Source organism: Drosophila suzukii, chromosome 3 (assembly GCF_043229965.1).
Source record: "Drosophila suzukii chromosome 3, CBGP_Dsuzu_IsoJpt1.0, whole genome shotgun sequence".
NCBI classification, from domain to species: Eukaryota; Metazoa; Arthropoda; class Insecta; order Diptera; family Drosophilidae; genus Drosophila; species Drosophila suzukii.
In genome coordinates, this window is record NC_092082.1 from 34,804,665 (window position 1) to 34,823,985 (window position 19,321).

General features: G+C 44.3%; 1 protein-coding gene and 1 long non-coding RNA gene across 6 annotated transcripts; both read right to left on the bottom strand.

The window, feature by feature from the left end:
* Positions 1-408: 408 nt before the first annotated feature.
* LOC139352986 (uncharacterized) lies at positions 409-5,048 on the bottom strand. 5 transcript variants are annotated; one of them, XM_070995954.1, is made up of 3 exons: positions 2,459-3,522; positions 2,072-2,282; positions 409-1,719 (listed from the first exon to the last, which is right to left on the bottom strand). In XM_070995954.1, exon 3 carries the CDS (start codon positions 1,519-1,521, stop codon positions 1,093-1,095), a length of 429 nt encoding a protein of 142 aa, XP_070852055.1. In that variant the 5' UTR covers positions 1,522-1,719; positions 2,072-2,282; positions 2,459-3,522; the 3' UTR covers positions 409-1,092. The 5 variants fall into 5 exon arrangements, 3 of the variants coding, with proteins under 3 accessions (XP_070852055.1, XP_070852053.1, XP_070852054.1); XM_070995952.1 differs by having other exon boundaries at positions 2,072-2,399; XM_070995953.1 differs by having other exon boundaries at positions 2,363-3,522.
* A 4,077-nt stretch (positions 5,049-9,125) lies between these two features.
* LOC139353213 (uncharacterized) lies at positions 9,126-10,037 on the bottom strand. Its single transcript, XR_011604388.1, has 3 exons — positions 9,886-10,037; positions 9,455-9,825; positions 9,126-9,259 (listed from the first exon to the last, which is right to left on the bottom strand). It is a non-coding gene; the product is annotated as an uncharacterized lncRNA (long non-coding RNA).
* Between the last annotated feature and the right edge of the window lie 9,284 nt (positions 10,038-19,321).

Below are 19,321 nucleotides of genomic sequence, written 5' to 3' on the forward strand. Positions count from 1 at the left end.
CTTTTGAATATAGCTTATTTCTCTACTCATTACACCATGCTTCCGTGTTCCAAGTAGTATATAAACATGTTCCAAATGAAGAATAAAACAGTTATCAACACACCTCATAACTCCGCGGTTTTACTTCCTACATCTGGGAATAGGGCTCGTAATACACTATCTCAACTAGCAGCTAACCACGTTAGCTCTACCTCAGCGCAGTTCAGCATCGCCTGTGGTCCGGCATCGCAGTAACCATCGTTACCGTTGCCGCGACGCGATCGTCTTGCCAGCAAAGCGTCCCCGTGCCAGCGACAAGTGCTCATTACCCCCTTGTCCCGCGGTGTGACCCGGAAGTGTCTACTTCGGTTAGGCACAAACACACGCATTTCCGCAGAAAAATATTTGTACCTTAATTCTTTAGTCCATCGATATATTCTTACTCTTATCCTTATTTTAAAGTACATTTTAAGGTTTTTATATTATAAACATTTACAAATTCTTCTCACAATTGTCGTTTTAACTTCAATGAATGCTTAAGTTTGTATGTCTGTCCATCTAGCTCAGATGAGTTGATGAATTAGTGGAATTTGGAACTGGGGCGGTTTAATTTGAGAGTTTTCTCGCTAACTATCACAAAATCATTAAATCTATAATACAGAAATGTTTAGAAAAGGAAGACCTAATTACCGTCATAGGTTGGGAGCATATCCGAGGTCTACACGTATTTAAAAAATGGAGCCATAATGTATTGGCAGGTCCCGTTTTACGATATGTAAACTTAAGCAAAAATACGAGTGCTGAAAAAAACTATTTCTTATATATTTCTATTAAAGCAGTATTTCGTGTAATTTAATAAACTGGTGGCTCGAATTTTATAAATTTAAATTACATCTGCAGACATCGTTGGGGGTCAACTCCTGCTGAAGGCAGCTTGCGGCGGCTCGCTGTGGGGGCTGAAACACTGGAACACTGGAAGCGAGCATGGACGAGAGGGAGAGCGGATCATAAACCCCGTTTCGTTGCCAAAACATTCCGCCCCCATGCAACCACTGGCGTTGCAACGTTCTTGGTCCTCGCAAGAAGAGCCGCTTATCGGCAAGTGGGAGATCCTTAAATTTTGTCGACGATAGTTTCGGGGAGCGGTCGGATCGGGGTGCGGATGCGGACGTTTGGGTCAATCTTCAGGACCACCTCCAACTTGGTCCCTTCATAGACCTTCGACCGAATCGTTGCCGAGCAGATCCTCTCGTCACCGACACTGGTTGTCGGCAATCGAAAGGTGGACGGGGTGCACGGGTCGATAAGGGCGGCCCGGTATCCAGCTTGACCATAGCTGTCGGCAGGACGTGTACACTGTGCCGTAAAACAAAAAGCGATGGACCCGGTGTCGAGGCGAGCGCTCTGCGAGTTGGCGGATCTTGCCGTCGCGAGCGCTGCCGAGAAGCGGAACACCGCTGGGCGCTGGGAGGCTCTGTCATGGGAAGCAGAGTGTGGTGACTCCAGTTGGAAACCTACGACAGTTTCCTTGCGAATGCTCATGGTCGAGGCAATTCGAGCAGTACTTATTGGTAAGCACCGCCCGGAGCCGCTTCTCCGCGCTCAGCTTTCGGAACCTCTGACACCTTTTCAGAGGATGAATTCCCCGGCAGACTCGGCATCGGTAGGTCTGCTTACCTCGAGTACGTCTGCTCAACAATGCTTGGTCGCTGCGTTGTCGTGGGGCCATTTTTAATAAAGCTGAGAATGAATCATGGAAAAAGAAGAAACAAATGGAGATGTTTTATACTGGAGTGGTGCGTGCTAATTGTCGATGGATAGCAGAATATAAAATACTAAGTAGTAGATGTGGAAGGCTGTCCCGGTAGGTGAACAACCTTAGTTACTGGACGCCGGACAACGCTACGTTCCGTTCGAATGTCGATTACGCGGAAGTTGTATTCAGCTTCTGGAAAGACGAAGTCGATTCTACCTAGTCGCCACTCTTTCGAGGGCAGATTGTCGTCCTTGATGACGACCATGTCACCGTCGCGGAGATTTTCCGTGGGAAATTGCCACTTGTTGCGCTTGTGAAGCTCTTTTAGATACTCACCCTTCCATCGAGCGCGGAATTGTTGATGGAGAGACTTTAGAGACCACTGGTTCAGAATGAAATAGCGGTCTGGAATTTAGACAAGCTTCGGTTTTTGCTAGGAGGGTGGACAGCTTTTCTAAGGTGTACTTCCGCGTAGGGCTGGACTTGTAAAACAAGGTCTTGAAGCTCTTGATACTCGCTTCTCATAGGCGTCCCATATGTGGTTGAGCTGCTAATGACTATACACATAAGTCACAGATTCTTTTACGGCTTGTAAAAAAAAGAGGACACCCTCTTCTGGATACGAACCGAGCGAGAGCAACAAGGAATTTCTCGGTCGTCAAATCTGATGAATGCTCTAGATGGATGGCCTTTGTAGAGAAACAGACAAAAATCAACACATACCCTTTTGTGATGAGACAAGCTGTTCCAGTGTTATTCTGTAAGTCAATCCCTGTGGACGTGAATGGCCGGGAATACTCGCTCTTTCGGAAAATTTCCCATCATCTGGACATCTCTCTTGCAATCTCTTCTTGTGGGTGACGCAGGCCTTGCAGCCCTTCGGAGCCCAGTATCTTGACCGGGTGAGACGTACCACTAACTGGTTACCGTTATGAGATGCGTAAACTTTACCAGTAGTCGCGAAATTGCACATTCGTACGGGAGGATTATCGGGTGTCGTTTCATCATAACGCAAACATTCGGATGCCTTTACGCGGCCACTCGCCCTTATTAGCCCTTACTGATCTAGAAAGGGGTTCAAGAAGTGGATTGAACTTGACGCGGACACAGGTCGCTTCTGACTCAAGCAGCTATTTTCATAAGCAAAATATCTGCGCTGAGTGCATATGAATATGAGCCGTTCAGAGGCAGCAAGTTCCTGTGCCTCTAAACGGACCTCTGGATGCGGCGATGGTCTCTACACCGCTGGATATAACGATGGATGGAAAAGCGATCTAGGATATCTTCCGTCGGAATAGACGCCACATGCGCCTTAGCGGCACGCTTTCCTACCTCGGTCACCAGTCATTGATCCCGTGGCCGTTTGCAACCAAGTGGGTCCGTGCCACCAAAGAGGGTTATCCAGCAGTTTCTGAAGGGGCACTCCCCGACTAGCCATATCAGCTGGATTATGTTCGGATTGGACATGCGACCTATTAGCTGCCCCTGTGGATTGGGTTATCTTTGTTACCCTGTTGGCCACTCACGTTGTCCAATGGCATGCTGGTTTGGCTAACCATGCCAGCACAATCGTAGAATCGGTTCAACAATGGAGTTTCGATGACAGCATCGGCATCTTTGGAAGCACGGATTCGGCTATCTCGGATAGCAGTAGAGCTCCACACAGCTCTAGCCTGGGGAGCGACACAGTTTTGACTGCCGCAACACACGTCTTGGCCATGTGAAGGTGCACAACCTTCATATGGCCCATCTCAACGCGTACATAGATTGGCGCACCGTATGCTTTTGAGAGGCGTCACAGAATCCTTGATGCTCTACGCGGAATTCTGGGCGGAAGAAAACCCATCTCAGAAGTCGAACCTTATCTAGGAACGAGTAACTTTTGAGATAGTTTCGCCATCTTTGGCACAGCTCATTTGAAAGTTTATCGTCCCACCCTAGCTCCTAAAGCCATGTCTCTTGCATAAAGATTTTGGCACACACAACAAATGGGGCGAGCCAGCCTGCTGGGTCAAACAGCTTGGTTGTGTGGGGACTTCTGTGGTCAGAACTGGTGGCGTCGCTATCCAGCGTACGCGTAGAGTTTTGGCTGTACCTTAAGTTTTGATCTCGAGAAAGTCTGTGTTCAGAAAATGATCGCTTTGGATATGAGTTAAGATCTCTATGTGGTTGGAGGTCCACAGGCTTACGACATACCGGAGAATAAATTTCGTCACAGGTCAAATCGGATGCTTTTGCCACTTTTACCTGCAGATCCTCCAACTCCCAAAATTTGGTGAGAAGTTAATCCAGGGAAGTGTCACCCGCGTGGAAAATTCGCGAATAAAAGGTGGAAATCGTATTTTGCCTTGACGGAGGCACTGGTCCTGTTAGGATCCATCCGAAAATTGTCTCTTGACCGAGAAGAGATCCACAGATGTTTGGTCGGGTACTGATTAGGAGAATGGATGGCAGTATATCGGCCCCGATCAGAAGATCTATTTGTGCGCCCTCGAAAAACTTTGGATCCGCTAGTGGAAGTTCGGGAAGATCCCGTAGCAAATGTTGCGGAATCGGACATGTCCCTAGTTGTGGAAGAGCATAGGCAGTCGTGTTTAACTGCAAGCTAAGCCGGTTCGGCGAACGAATGTTAAGCTGACAGAACTTTTTGGATTCAGTGGATACTGTCTGACTTAAGCCTCACACCTTGTATAACCTAATGAGGCAACCTAATTTGATTTTAAGGCCGTTCTGTCATAAGGTTGCCTCAGAGCCTGAATCTATCAGAGCACGAGCTTTGAAGTTGGAACCCAAGTGACAAACGTCAATTATGGCGGTACTCAGCAAGACCGATCTATACCCCGTCGCAAATTAGTTTTGCAGAGTGGAATCTGATCTGGGTGTCGGAGTTGCATTGGAAGGCGCTGGGGGTGTCTTGACGTAGTTTTTTCTTTTTGATGTATGCGGACCGCTCATCGAAAGACATCCGGAGAAACCGGGCGCAGAAATTTATTCTCCGTTCTGCAGAATTGGTTGTAGATGCTTTGGGCATCGATACCTCTGTATCGCACGGAGGGAGCCGACACCCTGACGGTCCCAAACATCTCGGGCTTCCTCGCGTCGAATATTCAGTATGAACATGCTATGAAAGCCCGCTGACGGTGTATTAATTTTAGATTCGAATTCACTGAGTCGGTCTGAGACCTGTATAAACTTGTTAAGAGCAATTTGGGCATCAGTTAAAACCATTTTGGTGCTAGCACGAGTAACTCTTTCTTGGGGGAAAAGAAGACCTATTGACCCTTTATGGAAATTTTTGGTATTTTCGGAGATGGAAAAGGCAAGTTTGTTTGAATTTTCCCTGGACATACCAAAACAATATGGAACAGTTTTATTTTAGTGGTGTGCGCGCCTTTATTTTTGTCAGAACGGAATGTGTGTGTGGATGAATTTTGATTTGTTGGTGGATAGATATTTACAACAAAATCTTCCACAAGCTTGATCGCTAATTGGAATAATAATTTTGTTTTATTAGTCGGCGGCTTTATGCAAATTTTTGGTATTTTCGGAGATGGAAAAGGCAAGTTTGTTTGAATTTTCCCTGGACATACCAAGACAATATGGAACAGTTTTATTTTAGTAGTGTGCGCGCCTTTATTTTTGTCAGAACGGAATGTGTGTGTGGATGAATTTTGATTTGTTGGTGGATAGATATTTACAACAAAATCTTCCACAAGCTTGATCGCTAATTGGAATAATAATTTTGTTAATATATATATAAAAAACACTGTTATTTATTCAGATTCTTCAAATAAATCCCTCCCAAAAATTTATCCCAAGGTTAACCGAATACCAAAAAAAAATTGGTCGTGTTGGGTAAGGACTTTGTTTTATCATTTTTTTGTCCCGTTTTTAAATACATTTCAGAAAAAATACCAACCAGTTCGGGGGCGTTGAGATGAGTATTTTCTCTCTTCGGTCACTCAAGGAACAAATACATATATACGACGGTATTAAAAGTTCGGGTAATAATAATAATGTGATTTTCACACTTGGGTTTGTTGAACAAAAAAGATCTCGGCCTATGTTAGGATGTGTGTGCGTTAGTGCAGTTCGCGATCACGGAAAAACTTTTAGAAATAAGCCTAGTACTCAGATCCACGAAATCCGCGAGCTAACCATAGGAGTAAGTGAGAGGCCAGTACGCGGCTAACGCTTTTCGTCGGGTCTGTTTTTTCAGCGCGTTACTCAGATGAGCTAAGGAAATACCAGAAAAAATACCAGATTTCGGGAGTGAATTTTCGATGAACGTCGTTAGCCGCGGCCCAAAGAATAAGAAATTTAATCTTTGGCGGTGTTCGTGCAAAGGCGATGTGGAAACTAAAAATTAAAAGTGGAAGGAAACCCCCAAAATCGGATGCAGGAAGTCAGTGCAGATGCAATAGGACGCCAAATCCAAGCTTATGCCCTTTATTTTGGGATTTCAACGACAGGAAGCAATTCCACAAAAGGGGCAAATTCGCAGAATAGTTGAAGTGCTGCAAGAGATCCGCTAGGGAATCCCAGTGTGAAGAAACACGTCGAGTGGGACTTCGCTCCCTACATGAACATCGTGCCGGGCGCGTCCTCGCAAAGAAAGTAAAATCTGGCCAAAAGGATTTGGTTACGTTGTACTAGCTGTAGCGAACGGTGCGAGAGAGCGCCAAAACAACAATGTAAATAAGAAACAACAACAATGCACAAAGCACCCGTGTCTTTAACTATTATCCAATATAATAATACAGATAATGGTTTTAACTCAAATAACTAAATTGCATGCAAACGGCGGTCTCAACCGATTTGAAAATGAAACTTTGGGAATATATCAGATCGGTAATTTAGACACTAGGCGAATAAATGTAGGAGCAAATATAAAACGCGTCCGTGTACATAAATAAAAACATTCGTTGAACATTCCATTTATTTAAATTTCTTTGTGTACCAGCAGACTCCTCCTTTTTAAATTTCTCCTGAGATTCCTGCGCAGCGCAAGTTTGTTTCAGCAGAGTGCAACGCCCACTCTAAGGCCCACAAACCGCAAAAAGCTGTGGCTCCTACAGTTTTGATGCTAGAATAAAAATTTTAACTGAAATGTATTGCTCCCAACAATACCTACCGATTGACCAAAAAAAAAGTTTGCCACGCCGACTCTAACGCCCACAAACCTCCCAAACCTGTGGCGACCACAATTTTCAAGCTAGATCAAAAATTTTACCTGAAATGTATTGGTCCCGTCAATACCTATAGATTGGCCACGCCCACTCTAACGCCCATAACGCTTAAATCTGTCTACCGCCGGTAGGTGGCGCATTTCAATGTGGTTTTGCTGCTTGCATATCTCCATTTCCCTTTGGCCCCATTAGCTGAGTAACGGGTATCTGATAGTCGAGGCACTCGACTATTTCGTTTTTTCTTGTTTTTATTTTAATTTATTTGTGCACCAGCAGACTCTTCCTTTTTAAATTGCTCCAATTGATTTGTTTTTGGTTTTTGACAGTAAAACCATGCCACATGCATTGCTGGTGAACTTTGAAAACTTAGGTCACACTACAAAGAATACGATTTTTCGACTAGTTAAACTCTTAGCCGATCTGAGTACTAGGCTTTACTCTCTTCAAAATACGCCACTCGACCGTATATGTTCAGTTAATGATTTAGGTGTTCTTCTGGACCCAAAACTTAAATTTGACTGCCACATAATGTCCACTGTCAACAAAGCCATGAGTGTTCTTGGGTTTAGAAAGCGTTGGTCAAAAGAATTTGATGACCCTTATTCAACCAAATTGTTATTTACCCTTGTCCGTCCTATTTTGGAATACTGTTCTTCGGTTTGGAGTCCGCAATATCAAGTGCATATTGACCGTTTTGAGTCGGTACAAAAAAATTCTTTTTGCCCTTCGTAGTTTGAACTGGGATCAAAACGTAAGGCTACCTTCTTATCAGAGTAGATTACTATTGCTTAATTTACCTACACTTGTAAATAATTTAATTTAGTTTGTACTTTAACTTCTATCCCGGTATTAAAAACTAATATTTCAACTCATTTGCTTCATTCTTAGTTGCTTCTTTTATTTTCATTTGTGTCCCGTTTTTTTTTGTTTTTTGTATCTTTCTCGCGAACTTGCATTTTTTGACCAAAATTACAAAAGGGCCCCGCGCGTAACAAGCACGTGCTTGGTGTCGTTGGACCACTTGTTTGTACTGCTCGTAGTGCATCAACGTCCATCATATATTAGCTCTGAAAAAAAACAAAGAAATGCTTTTAGCCGGAGTAGAAAACAACATGACAAACTAATAAAGATATATTTTTGTCCTACTATTTTCCCAATTATGATAAAATCGTTCCTGTAGTAGCAATATATATAGTCGTCCGATTTTTAAAAACATTAAAACAAAACAAACATTGAAATAACACAAAAATTGTATTCCTAGGAGTAGATGATAATATGATAATTAAAACCAGAGCTTTAACTTATAAACCCTTTCTTAAAATAGGTTTTCAATTATTCCTATGAATGTTATAGGACATAGTTTTCTGATCTCCTTCACTGCGTTGCCAACTTCTGAGTGAAGTCATTATACCCTCTTGAAGGTTATAAAGATCTGTCAACTAAATCCGACATCGAAGTACTAAAACACAATTTAAAAAGCAATATTGGAGAAATTATACGGCAATGAGAGCTGATAAGCATTCGATATTACTAAAACTTTTTAATTCAGTACATCAATTTTGAGGGTGCATTTTTCGGGCATGACCGCTTGAATTCCCTACGGAGTTGGACACAGAAAATAAATTGTCTTCAAAATATTCTTAAAATACATATATTCTTAAATTCTTAAATTTTAATTGCATGATATGGTTTTATGATAATGGATTTATAACCTTCAGCTTGCAGAAGTAAGCTCCTTTTCTTGTTTAAAGTACTGTAAGAAAATGTGCAATTTTGCGATAATTGATTATTTTCGTCGATGTGAGTACTATGCTTTATTGGCAACCAATTAGGAGGAGTGGAATGACGACGAATTGGAGCTGTACGAAAGAATTTTTTCTGCAAAAGTGCAAATGCCACGAAGTGTGCTTTCTGTCTGCAGATTTTAGGCAGCCTGCAGAGAAATCAAGAGCAGATATTGCCCAATGTTGTCTAAATGGTAACAAATAAAGTTAATTAGATATAAAAATGTTTGTTTTTTGTTTACTTCATTCACATTTTGTATTTTAAATTACCCTATTTATTCATTGTTTTACCAATTCGTTGATTTTCTCAACAGCCAACAAATCCGATTGGAGCTCAGCTTGGCTGTCCGCCATCCCTGACATGATTTTCGTCTGCGCTCGCTGCTCCTCCAGCCTTTCCAGAGCTATCTTCACAAGCTCGGCCTTGTGGTCCACCTTTGCGCGCTTATTAGGGGGCGAAGTGCTGCCTGACCGTTGACTTCCGCTGCAGATGGATGCTTCCCTGTCATAGGGGCCCACATCTAAGACCTCCACAGAGAATTTCCTAGTATCTGCAATAAATACATTTTTTTTAGTTAATTTTAAGCCACAAATATAAGGATATGTTCTCGTTCCCCATGGTACTCTGCTCCATGTTGTGGATGCAGTATGCGCCTAGGAATGAGTGGAGCAACTCGTAATCCTGCTTGCAAAGAATGGTATCGTGGAGTGGACTTATAATATGTTGTTGCGCGCGTGTAATTTACCTGTACTTTTTGGTCAGGACTTAAATTTTTCTCAGGACATCTTTGTAGGACACATCCAACCCAGCTTCGGTTAAGGAATGGGCCATCTCCATGTACACATGGACATATTTTCGTGCTCCTCGCTATTGCACGATGTTCCCAAGCCAAATGTAGGTGATGAATGGATATCTGTGGGAAGACGCTATTGGCCGATCTGAGAACTAGGCCTTCTAGCGTCATTCTACTCATCATCTACCATCCGTTGAACGGATGGTCCATAAGGTTTTGCCGCTCCAAAAAAATCCGAAATCCATCTTTTATGCGTTATTTTGGCTTTTTTTTTCAGTGCAACTCTGAGCTCTTCTTCTTGACAGCGGAAGTTTATGCATTCACTACAAAAACGTAAGCAATGTAGACAGGAAACAATCAAAAATGGAAGGCAAAGAACCGACAGTTTTGGTTAGATTAGCTCTATCAGCCGTTAACGGATGGTGGATATGGTCTGTGGGAATCGGAGTTTCACATTTGAAAATAAAGCAACAGGTTTGGTTTGATAAGCTACAGGTTTTCAGATCAGCTGTTATCGGATGGTACATGGTGGAGGTGCCCTGTGGGAATCGGAGTTTCACATATGTCAAAAATCCCAACCGCTTCGAACGGATGGACTCTATGTGAAGGGGATATTAGGGCTTAGCCTTATACACTGTTCAGACAGAGGACTTTTAGGATCAGGGCCACAATTCCCTTTACGCGACTTTTTCTTCTATAATAAGTACATTTGCTAAAATGACACCATCAAATCTTTGTCTCACCACGCCGGGTTACCTATCAAGTGAGAATATAATCCGAGTACTGCAAAAAAGTATTTACACTGGGTAAACTTAAAACCTCAAGTCTAATTGTGTGTTCACACAGAGGGTGGTTCCGCTTCTCCGACAAAATTCCAATACAACTTTTTCTTCTTCCCTAAGAAAAGCACATGGAAGAGAGACATGAGCTGGAGCCGCTATATTTTCGCTTCAGCAGAAATAGTGATCGCACACACATAACCAATTCAGTATTTATATTTAGTATTTTATAGGAGTCTAGGTGTTCTTGGCGTTTCGGTATTTTTTTCTGGGAAGGATATGCATTTGCACTGCAATGACTCAAGTCAGCGGTTGTGAGGAATTCGTTGTTGGTCGAGGACCAAGGAGCCTATCGTGAAAAGAGATATTGCTAAGATATTTTTAAGGAAATGTCCAAGTTTCAGCTTATGTCCTTCTCGGTATAACCTGCCTAAGGAAGAAGGCATTTGAATTCTACATCTCTCAAAACTGGGCAAACAAGAGCCCACTAAAAATTGCAATATCGATTTTAGCTACATTGTGCAAAGCTATAAGGCTGGGCATTGAACCACTGATTGCGTGTTCATGTAGCATAGAATTAACATGAAAAATCACGACACCGATATCTGTTAATCCATAAAGCATATATAGGCGTTTTTTCCTAAAGCATAAGTCATCGGGTTCGACTAAATTAAATAAAAACGTGCTCTTTATTTATTCGACTAGCAGTAGGTCTATCAAATCTTAAGTCAATAATTACCTATCTACAAGTCATGTTGACGGACACTGATTTAAAGGAAGGCCATAATAACTAATGCTGGGCTGAAGATCGTTTCATCGAAGACGGGTTTAGTTGTAAGCCCGAGATAAGTCCCTTGCCATATGATTGGGGTGAAGAGTAATCTTTGTGTAGTAGGACGCCTGTTTTTTATTTTAATCCTTCAGTCTGATAGCCATTTCTCAACTATTACAAGATTATCAGCTTTTTGAGCTGTTGCTTCATCTCGATCGACTTAGAATTGCGGCGTCGTCCGCGAATGTAGATGTAGTTAGCCGCTCGTTTGTAGGGAAAGCAGATGTATATAAGATATTTTTTTACATCGAAAAATATATCACTGAAATGTTCGCGATGTTCGAGTGCAGTACGGATTCCTGATGTTACTCGGTTGACTTGCTCGATAGTTCCATGACTCTCCCGAAAGCCAAATTGATGTGCTGGAAAATTATTTTGTGCTCTTAGATTTTCTTCGAACAGTTTTGACAGACAAGATAGTAAGCTTATTGGCCTTTACCATGCTGAACTTTCGGTACCATTGTAAGGATTGACGTTTGGCATTTTGTTAGGTAATAGCCGAGTTTTGTGATACTATTAAAGAGTTTACAAATGAAATAGCACAGATAGAAAGTTCGATGATCATTTTTGGTGTTGTAAAATCACCTCCGGGAGCCTTTTCGGTTTCAGTTGATTCCTGATGACTTTTACAACCTCGTCTGGCCAATATAAAGTTTACTCTAGTCAATCAGTAGACGGAAGAACAAATGAAGCGAATGTCTCGGCTCTGTCGTCACCGTATCGAGTCCAGTTTCCAAAAGATGTTCTAGTGGGGGTGACTGTTTCTATCGGAGAGCTTAGATTTGAATGGGCCCTCACAAGGGATATTTTTTGGATGGTTTGCGATTGCTCCTCGATGTACAACCGTTATGCAATTTCTTCTTCTAGCTTTAGGATCCTGATTAGTTTTAAAGAAGCTGATTTTAGGAGTGTTTTTGAGTGCAGCGATCTGCTGGCTTGCCAAGCTCGTCGCAAGCGTCTCTTATTTGTAATGATCTGTTTAAAGTGTGGTTTTAGTTCAATGTGTGAACCTACGTACTTTTTGTATTTGAGCCAGTAAGTCTGTGCAAGGTAAGCTTGAGAGGGTTCGGTTATTTCAGGGCTTTGATTAAGCATATTAAGGCACGCGAGTGGTCCGATGATATATCTGGCCTTTATGATATTGCGTTAGATAAACATTGTCACGGCAAAATCAATTAGGTCTTAACGCTTTCTAGAGTCAGATGGCCATTATGTCTGACTGACATGGCTTACACAGATTTAAGTGAATCGTTTGATTCTATAAATCACTGGCTTCTAGTTTTGAAATTTGACCTATTAGTGTTTCTATGTGGTCTTCTTAAATGAATCTCAAGTTTTTTGGATGTCATTTGTCAAAATTCATTTCTAAAAACTCTATCTCATCCCCGATCGGAGTTGCGAGGGCAGTCCGATAAGTACTTAGCCTCACCGCCCGATGGCGTCACTATCGCAAGACAAATTTACTGTCTGTAGTAAATTCTCGTAGACGGCTACTGTCGAAATTTCAGCCGAATCAGGCTCGTAGTTTTGTTTTGACTGCGTGTGGAATCGGACGTGTCCGCGGATTTTAGATAAATGGAGAAAGAGCAATGTCGGTCTGTCATTCGATTCTTGTTCTTGGAAGGGAAATCGCGCAGCGAAATCAAAGAGGGCTTGGATGCTGCGTACGGTAACTCTTCTCCTTCGATGGCGACCGTCAAAAATTGGTTTAACGAGTTTCAAAGTGGCCGCACGTTGGTTTTTAATGAGCCACGCCCAGGTGCCCCGAAATCGGCTACCACGGAGGATAACGTGACAAAAATCCACCATCTCGTATTGGCAGACCACCGATTGAAGATACGCGAGATAGCTGATACAGTAGGCATGTCAAAAGACCGAGTGGGTCATATCCTGCATGAAATTTTGTTCATGAAAAAGGTGTCGGCGCAATGGGTGCCGCGTTTGCTCACTCCGGACAGCGAACCTGCACCGAAGAAGGCGAAGACTGTCCCATTGGCCGGATAGGTGATGGTTACCGTTTTTTTTGATTGACAAGGGCAAAATGGTCACAGGGCTGTACTATGCCAAATTATTGGGCCGATTCGCCGCCGAATTGCAGAAAAAACGGCCCCCTTTTGGCGAAGAAAAAAGTGCTCTTCCATCATGACATCGCAACGGCTCACACTTCCGCCCTCGCCAAGGCCAAATTGGTCGAATTGGGCTACGAACTGCTCCGCATCCACCATATTCTCCAGATTTGGCCCCGTGTGACTTCTTATTGTTTCCAAACTTGAAAAAGTCACTTTCTGGACAGAAATTTGCGTCGAATGAGGAGGTCGTCGCCGCTACAGAAGCCTATTTTGCAGACCTAGAGAAAACGTATTTTCAGACGCGTTAAAGAAGTTGGAGCATCGCTGGGTCCAGTGTAACGAGCTAAAAGGAGATTATGTTGAGAAATAAATCGCCACTTTTCCAAAATTTTCGTTTTTCTTTTTTAGGCTAAGTACTTATCGGACCACCCTCGTATTCCCTCGGTACTCGCGGTTTTGTCGTCGTGTTCTTTAGTTTCGATGGTCACACTAGAGCTTTCCGATCGGTTGCGTGCTATCGATACTCTGTAAGGCAGCTTTGCCACCCGATCGGCGCGATAGCTCCCAGTGTAACCTTCCATATGCCGATATTTCCAGTATTTTCGGGTCCATCGATCGACAGTACCGTCTAGTGCCAATCGACCGCCTATCGAGACGCCCCCTTCCATATGCGTGTGTTGACGAGGTGAAATTTTCGCGCCGGTAAGTTTTCTCTTTATATTTCCACGTTTCCCCCTTCTCTGATCGTTTTTTCTCTTTCAGCCTTACGTCCTTGAACTGCTCTCGGACTGGCTACCAAATGGATGCCGGAGACGCAAAGAGATGACCTGACAGAAAGCCCTTATTCGACTGACGGGAGAGTGCCCCCTTTCCCGCAGCTACCCCTCGCCCACTTCTCTGTATGCGTGAGTATTAAATGTTCTTAGCTTGTTTCAGATTCAACTTCCCTCTTGCGTTTTTTTTTAATTTTCTAACTTTAAATATGTATATCCCGCTCCTGTCGTGTAATTATTTTCTTTGTTTTTGCGCGTTTGTGACCTTTGCCCGTCTTAGTGCAAGTGTTTTGTGTTTTACTTTTAGAGAATTTATTTTGAAACACTTATTGTTTGGTCGACACCCGGATTCCAGATGCCACCAACCTCACCCGGACCTTAAGAGTGCCCTGCTGGAGCAGTGCGCACCGAATTCCTCCCCTCTTGAGCGACGGGCTCCTTTACTAAACCTGGCGATCATTCTTCCTTATGGACCTCGAACCACGGCGCTCCCTCTGGCTTGGGGTCCACCGTCACCGTGTGGTCTTCTCTCTTCTGCTCTCCACCGGTTTTTGGCCACAACCACGGTCATGTACCAAGATGAACCTATGGCTTCATCTATCCAGTATCCGGGGAAGGGGGAACCCATGGGATTACCGTGGCCTCCCTTACCTACTACTCATTCTTTTTCCGGGCTTTCAGCTGATACGCCTCTTTTAGAACGTCGCTGGAGCGCAGCTTGCGTTCTCGTCTCTACCCTTGTGACGCGTGTGCTCGTCGTAGATCGTTTAGTTTCTTTATTCGTTTCGGCTTGCCCGGTCCCCCGTCTCCCTTCCATCCGTGTAGCCTTGGTTTTGGGGATTCCCTTTTGGCCGTTGCCGCTATTTCCCTCGAGCTTCTCTTAGAGACCGCCCCTCTCTCTGTGGCCTGCGCTCTTGTTTCCGTCGCCGCCATTTTGCGTAGATTCCTAGTCTTACTCATCTCGTCTTTTGGTGACTTCCGTTGAGATTCGGCTGCTTCTTTCCCCTTTCTTCGGTGACATGTATTTTACATTAGTACCCTACTGTTTCCTTCGGTTTTCGTCGTCTGTCGTTTCGTTGGTCTGGTTAATGCTTCACCCGCTGGTGTCCTGGTTTTGGGTGTGAGCTCCGTTGACTCCGACTTTGGCCTGACGCGAGGATCGACTTTACGGAGGCCTGCCAGCTGCTGGATACGCAGCGAATATGCGTAGTAACGGCACTGCGGGAAAATATAGTTTTGAGAATACAGTGCGACAGAGTTTGGAGAATTCGGTTGGAGAGAGTAAGGAGAATTCGGTTCAAAAGAGAGAGAATTTAGTTCGAGAGAGTTTAGAGAGTACGATGCCGAAGGACTAACGGTACCAGGAGCCCTATATAAGTGGGTCCTGCTCTGGAAGCCAGATCAATCGATCACAAGGATTCAATCTGCCACGATCAGTGAATTGTAAAAGTCGAAATACCAAGTCAACCAGCAGAAAGTCAGCAACAACAGATTCAGTCGTCGAAAGCAGTGCCGTGGAAAGCCTACAAGGAGCAAGATCTCTACGTCGAGACGTTCGGGATTAAGGCATCGCCGAATTGAGACACGGCTAAGTCAAGGCGATTTGTTTCCATCTTTGTTTCGACCCCCTGGCGTATCGCCCGGCAGGGGTGTCAGAGCCAAAATATAGAGTCCTGCGACGAGGGGGCAAAGTTGTCTAAGACTTAGTGCACCTTGCCCGACCAAGCAGGACCTGGCGCGAGAGACGAGCGGTCGATCGAATTCTGGTTTTAAAAGGCGTTGTCATGAAGCCGGTTCACCCTAGTCTGAGAACGGTGACGCCTCCCTAACTCGCAAGGCCGATCTCTCTGCGAGTCCAAGGCGCGAACAGGGACCACGAAGCAACACGTCAGCGAGCGAGCGGAGGCGGGTCACTACGAGCATCCCGAGACACAGGAGCCAGCGGTCGGAGCATCAGCCGCCAGTGGAACCAGCGCGAGGAGATAACGAGACCAGCCAAGCCACTCCCCCGCTGTAATACTAGCACGAGAATAAGATCCACTGTTAGCATTCGAACCCTGTGTTTCCTTTCTGATCTACGGGGCAGTCACATCATATAAATTTGGTGGGACTAACACATAATCTTCTAAGCTAGCCGCAAGAATCTCGTAGCGAGCAGACACACAAAATCAGTTCGTTACATCTGGCGCCCAACGTGATTGTCCCAACAGTGAGAGAAGTTGATTTACCGCCTCAAGAAGGAGAACTTCGCACAGAAACCTAATGTCGCCATGGATGGCAGATTAAAAGACATGAGAAAGGCACTGCCGGAATAAAGCCAACGAAGGAACAGGAACAGATCCGGAAAAAGTAGCCACCATCGCTGAACTGGAACCACTTTCGACCGACAAAGAACTCCGGCAATACCTGGGAGTAGCGTTGCTGTACCGCCGATTTGTACCAAATTTTTCTACAATTGTCAAGCCCCTGAATGACCTGCTACGGAAAGGCAGCAAGTGGGAGTGGACACCAGAGCACGATGGCGTTTGAGGAAGTAAAGGCAAGACTTGTGGCAGACCCGGTGCTAGCATGTCCGGACTTCAGTAGACCGAGGACACCGAAAAGGTCGAAAAAGTAATCTCCTATACGAGCCGAACACTGTACGGTGCGGAAAATAACTATTTAACAACAGAGATGGAGAGCTTGGCGATTGTCTGGGCGATCCGAAAGCTCAAGCCATATCTGAAAGCGTACCACTTTAAGGTAGTAACCGACCACATGGCTCTGAAGTGTACAGCAGTACGACTTTGAGATAGCGTACAGAAAGGGTCAGCTTAACGTGGTGGCCGACGCATTATCAAGACAACCACTACCAGAGACGCTACGAGGATTAAAGGAGGCAACGGCGATAACAGCTTCATTAGGGTGAATATAAGGACCCAACCGCAGAAGTACCTGGACTATGTGATGGAAGGTGAGACACTGTACAGAAACATGCTACATCGAGCAGGCAGTGAAGACGTCGCGTCAAAGAAGATGTGCTTACAAAAGTCGCTACCGGAAACAGTGTTGAGGAAAGAACCATGTGCAGACTTCGTCGGACCCCTACCAAGATCTAAGCAAGTCAACCAAATGCTGCTGGTCCTGATCAACAGATTTTCGAAATGGACGGGACTGGTGCCCCTGCGCAGTGCGACAACCGAGTCGCTCAAGAAGGTGTTTAGGGGCGCATAATCGCAAGGTACGGGTCCCGAAGGTGGTCATAACGGACAACGGAATGCAGCTGGGATGGGTATCAGACAACAATTCACCGCGCACTACACACCACAAGAGAATCTGACACCACACAAGAGAATCTGACAGAACGGTCAAGACTTTGATTGTGCAATTCGCAGGAAAGGACCAAAGAAACTGGGACGAGAAGTGGCCGGAGATTATGCTAGGAGTGAATACGGGCACATCGTCTCTCCGATGATCTGCAAAATACGCCACACACATTAAAAGAAAGAACGGACCGTTCACGTTGTCGAGCTTAAGCAACAACAAAACGAGCAGACGGCAGACACATCAGAGGACTAACAACAGCTACAAGCGGAAGGATTAAGCGTCATGAGGAAGCGAGACAGGAAAGATATACACTAGGATTTCACATTGATCCAGACTGCGAGGTAGCAGGATTGTGAGTAGACCCGAAGCGAGAGTCATCCATACGCCACGCGGAAAGGACAATCGTTAGGATAGGGCACAAGGATATGGATAAGGATGAATGATGAACCAGACCGCAAGGCAACGGGATTCAGCGTCGCGCATTCGCCAGAGTCATCCGCGATTACGCTAGGCGGAAAGGACACCTACGATAACAGCACAAGGATAAGGGTAACAATAGACCTCAAGGCAACAGGATTCAGCGTCGGGCGTTCGCCAGAGTCAAGGACAAAGACAGTAGCAAAAGGATATCATTCAAACATAAAATGATGCTTGAAAGATACCCTAGAAATACCCTAAGGATACCCGAAGGATACTCTAAGGATACCTTAAGGATACCCCAATGATACCCCAATGAATGCCAAAGGATACCATTAAGGCTACCTCAAGGGTACCATGCTAGGACAGGCAAGCATACCTCCACGGATACCGCCCGGGAATGCCCCGAAGGATACCCTCCAAGGGCAATCTCCAGGGATACTCACCAAGGTTGGTCAAAATTTGGGTTTCATAAGCAAGTCAGTTAGGAAACTCAGGGAAGCAACGAACCACAGCATTCAGAGTGCCACTATGATCTCACGGAGTACAACGTTTTTGTGTTATACGAAGGAAAAGGGAAGACGGCTCAGCAAAGAGAGTTGTACCGTAAGAGAGCAAGTGCCCCAGGGAAGGACATAACGGAGACAAGCAAAGAGGAAGGTGCGCAACCGAGGTTTCGTGTAAGGGGAGCCCTGCGACGGTCGGACATTAAAAATCGAGAGGTCAAAATGAGCACCAGGATCACGAGGTCTGAAGCGCGCAGGAGGAATCCAACAAAATTAATTCCCGAAAAGCACGAAGCAAAAGATGTTGATTGAGGACGTGGGTACGCTGCTGGAGAAAAGAAAAGGAAAGGGGTATTCAGAAACCTGCAAAGAGACAATGAGAGGTTGAGCGCATACCAGGAAACGTGCCTTTTTTGTCAAAACTTCTTGAGTGGTTAATTGCTAACCAAATTGTGAGTTTTATGGATGCACACAATAATTTATCAGAAAAACAGTCCGGTTTTCGGAAGAACAGAAGTTACACAACAGTTGCACAACAAATTGATAAATGCAATATTACTTTATTGACGCTATTAGATTTTAGTAAGGCTTTTGACATGGTAAACCACGAAATTCTTTTTACTAAACTAAGTCGTCTTTATATGTTTTCAACCTCTGCAACAAGTTTTATGAAATCATACTTATTTAACCGATCACAACTAGTAGCTACACAATCATCTAAATCATCTATTCCGTAAAACGTGGTGTACCGTAGGGGTCCATTCTTGGACCTCTTTTGTTCAGTCTTTATGTTAATGATTTTCAAAATATTCTAACAAAATGTGACATGCACATGTATGCCGACGACGTCCAACTATATGTAAGCTGTCCTGTTAGCCAAATTAATGAATGTGTTCGTGCCTGTAACAGTAAATTAGACATGGCTTGCAAATGGGCGGAGCGAAATAGGTTATCCTTAAACCCCCTCAAATCAAATTGCATTGTAATACATATCCGACGTTTTAACACAAGTCATCTGGAAAAACTTTGCTTAAATGGTCAACAATCAAACTAAGTAGGCAGAGCGAGCAACTTGGAGTTTGCAATAAATTCCACTCTACCCTAGAGTAATCGCGTAAATTGTACGATTGGGAAAAA

What these genes read in the sequence shown, in the direction of transcription:
- LOC139352986 (XM_070995954.1), bottom strand. Translation starts at nt 1,521, where the DNA reads ATGAGCATTCGCAAGGAAACTGTCGTAGGTTTCCAACTGGAGTCACCA.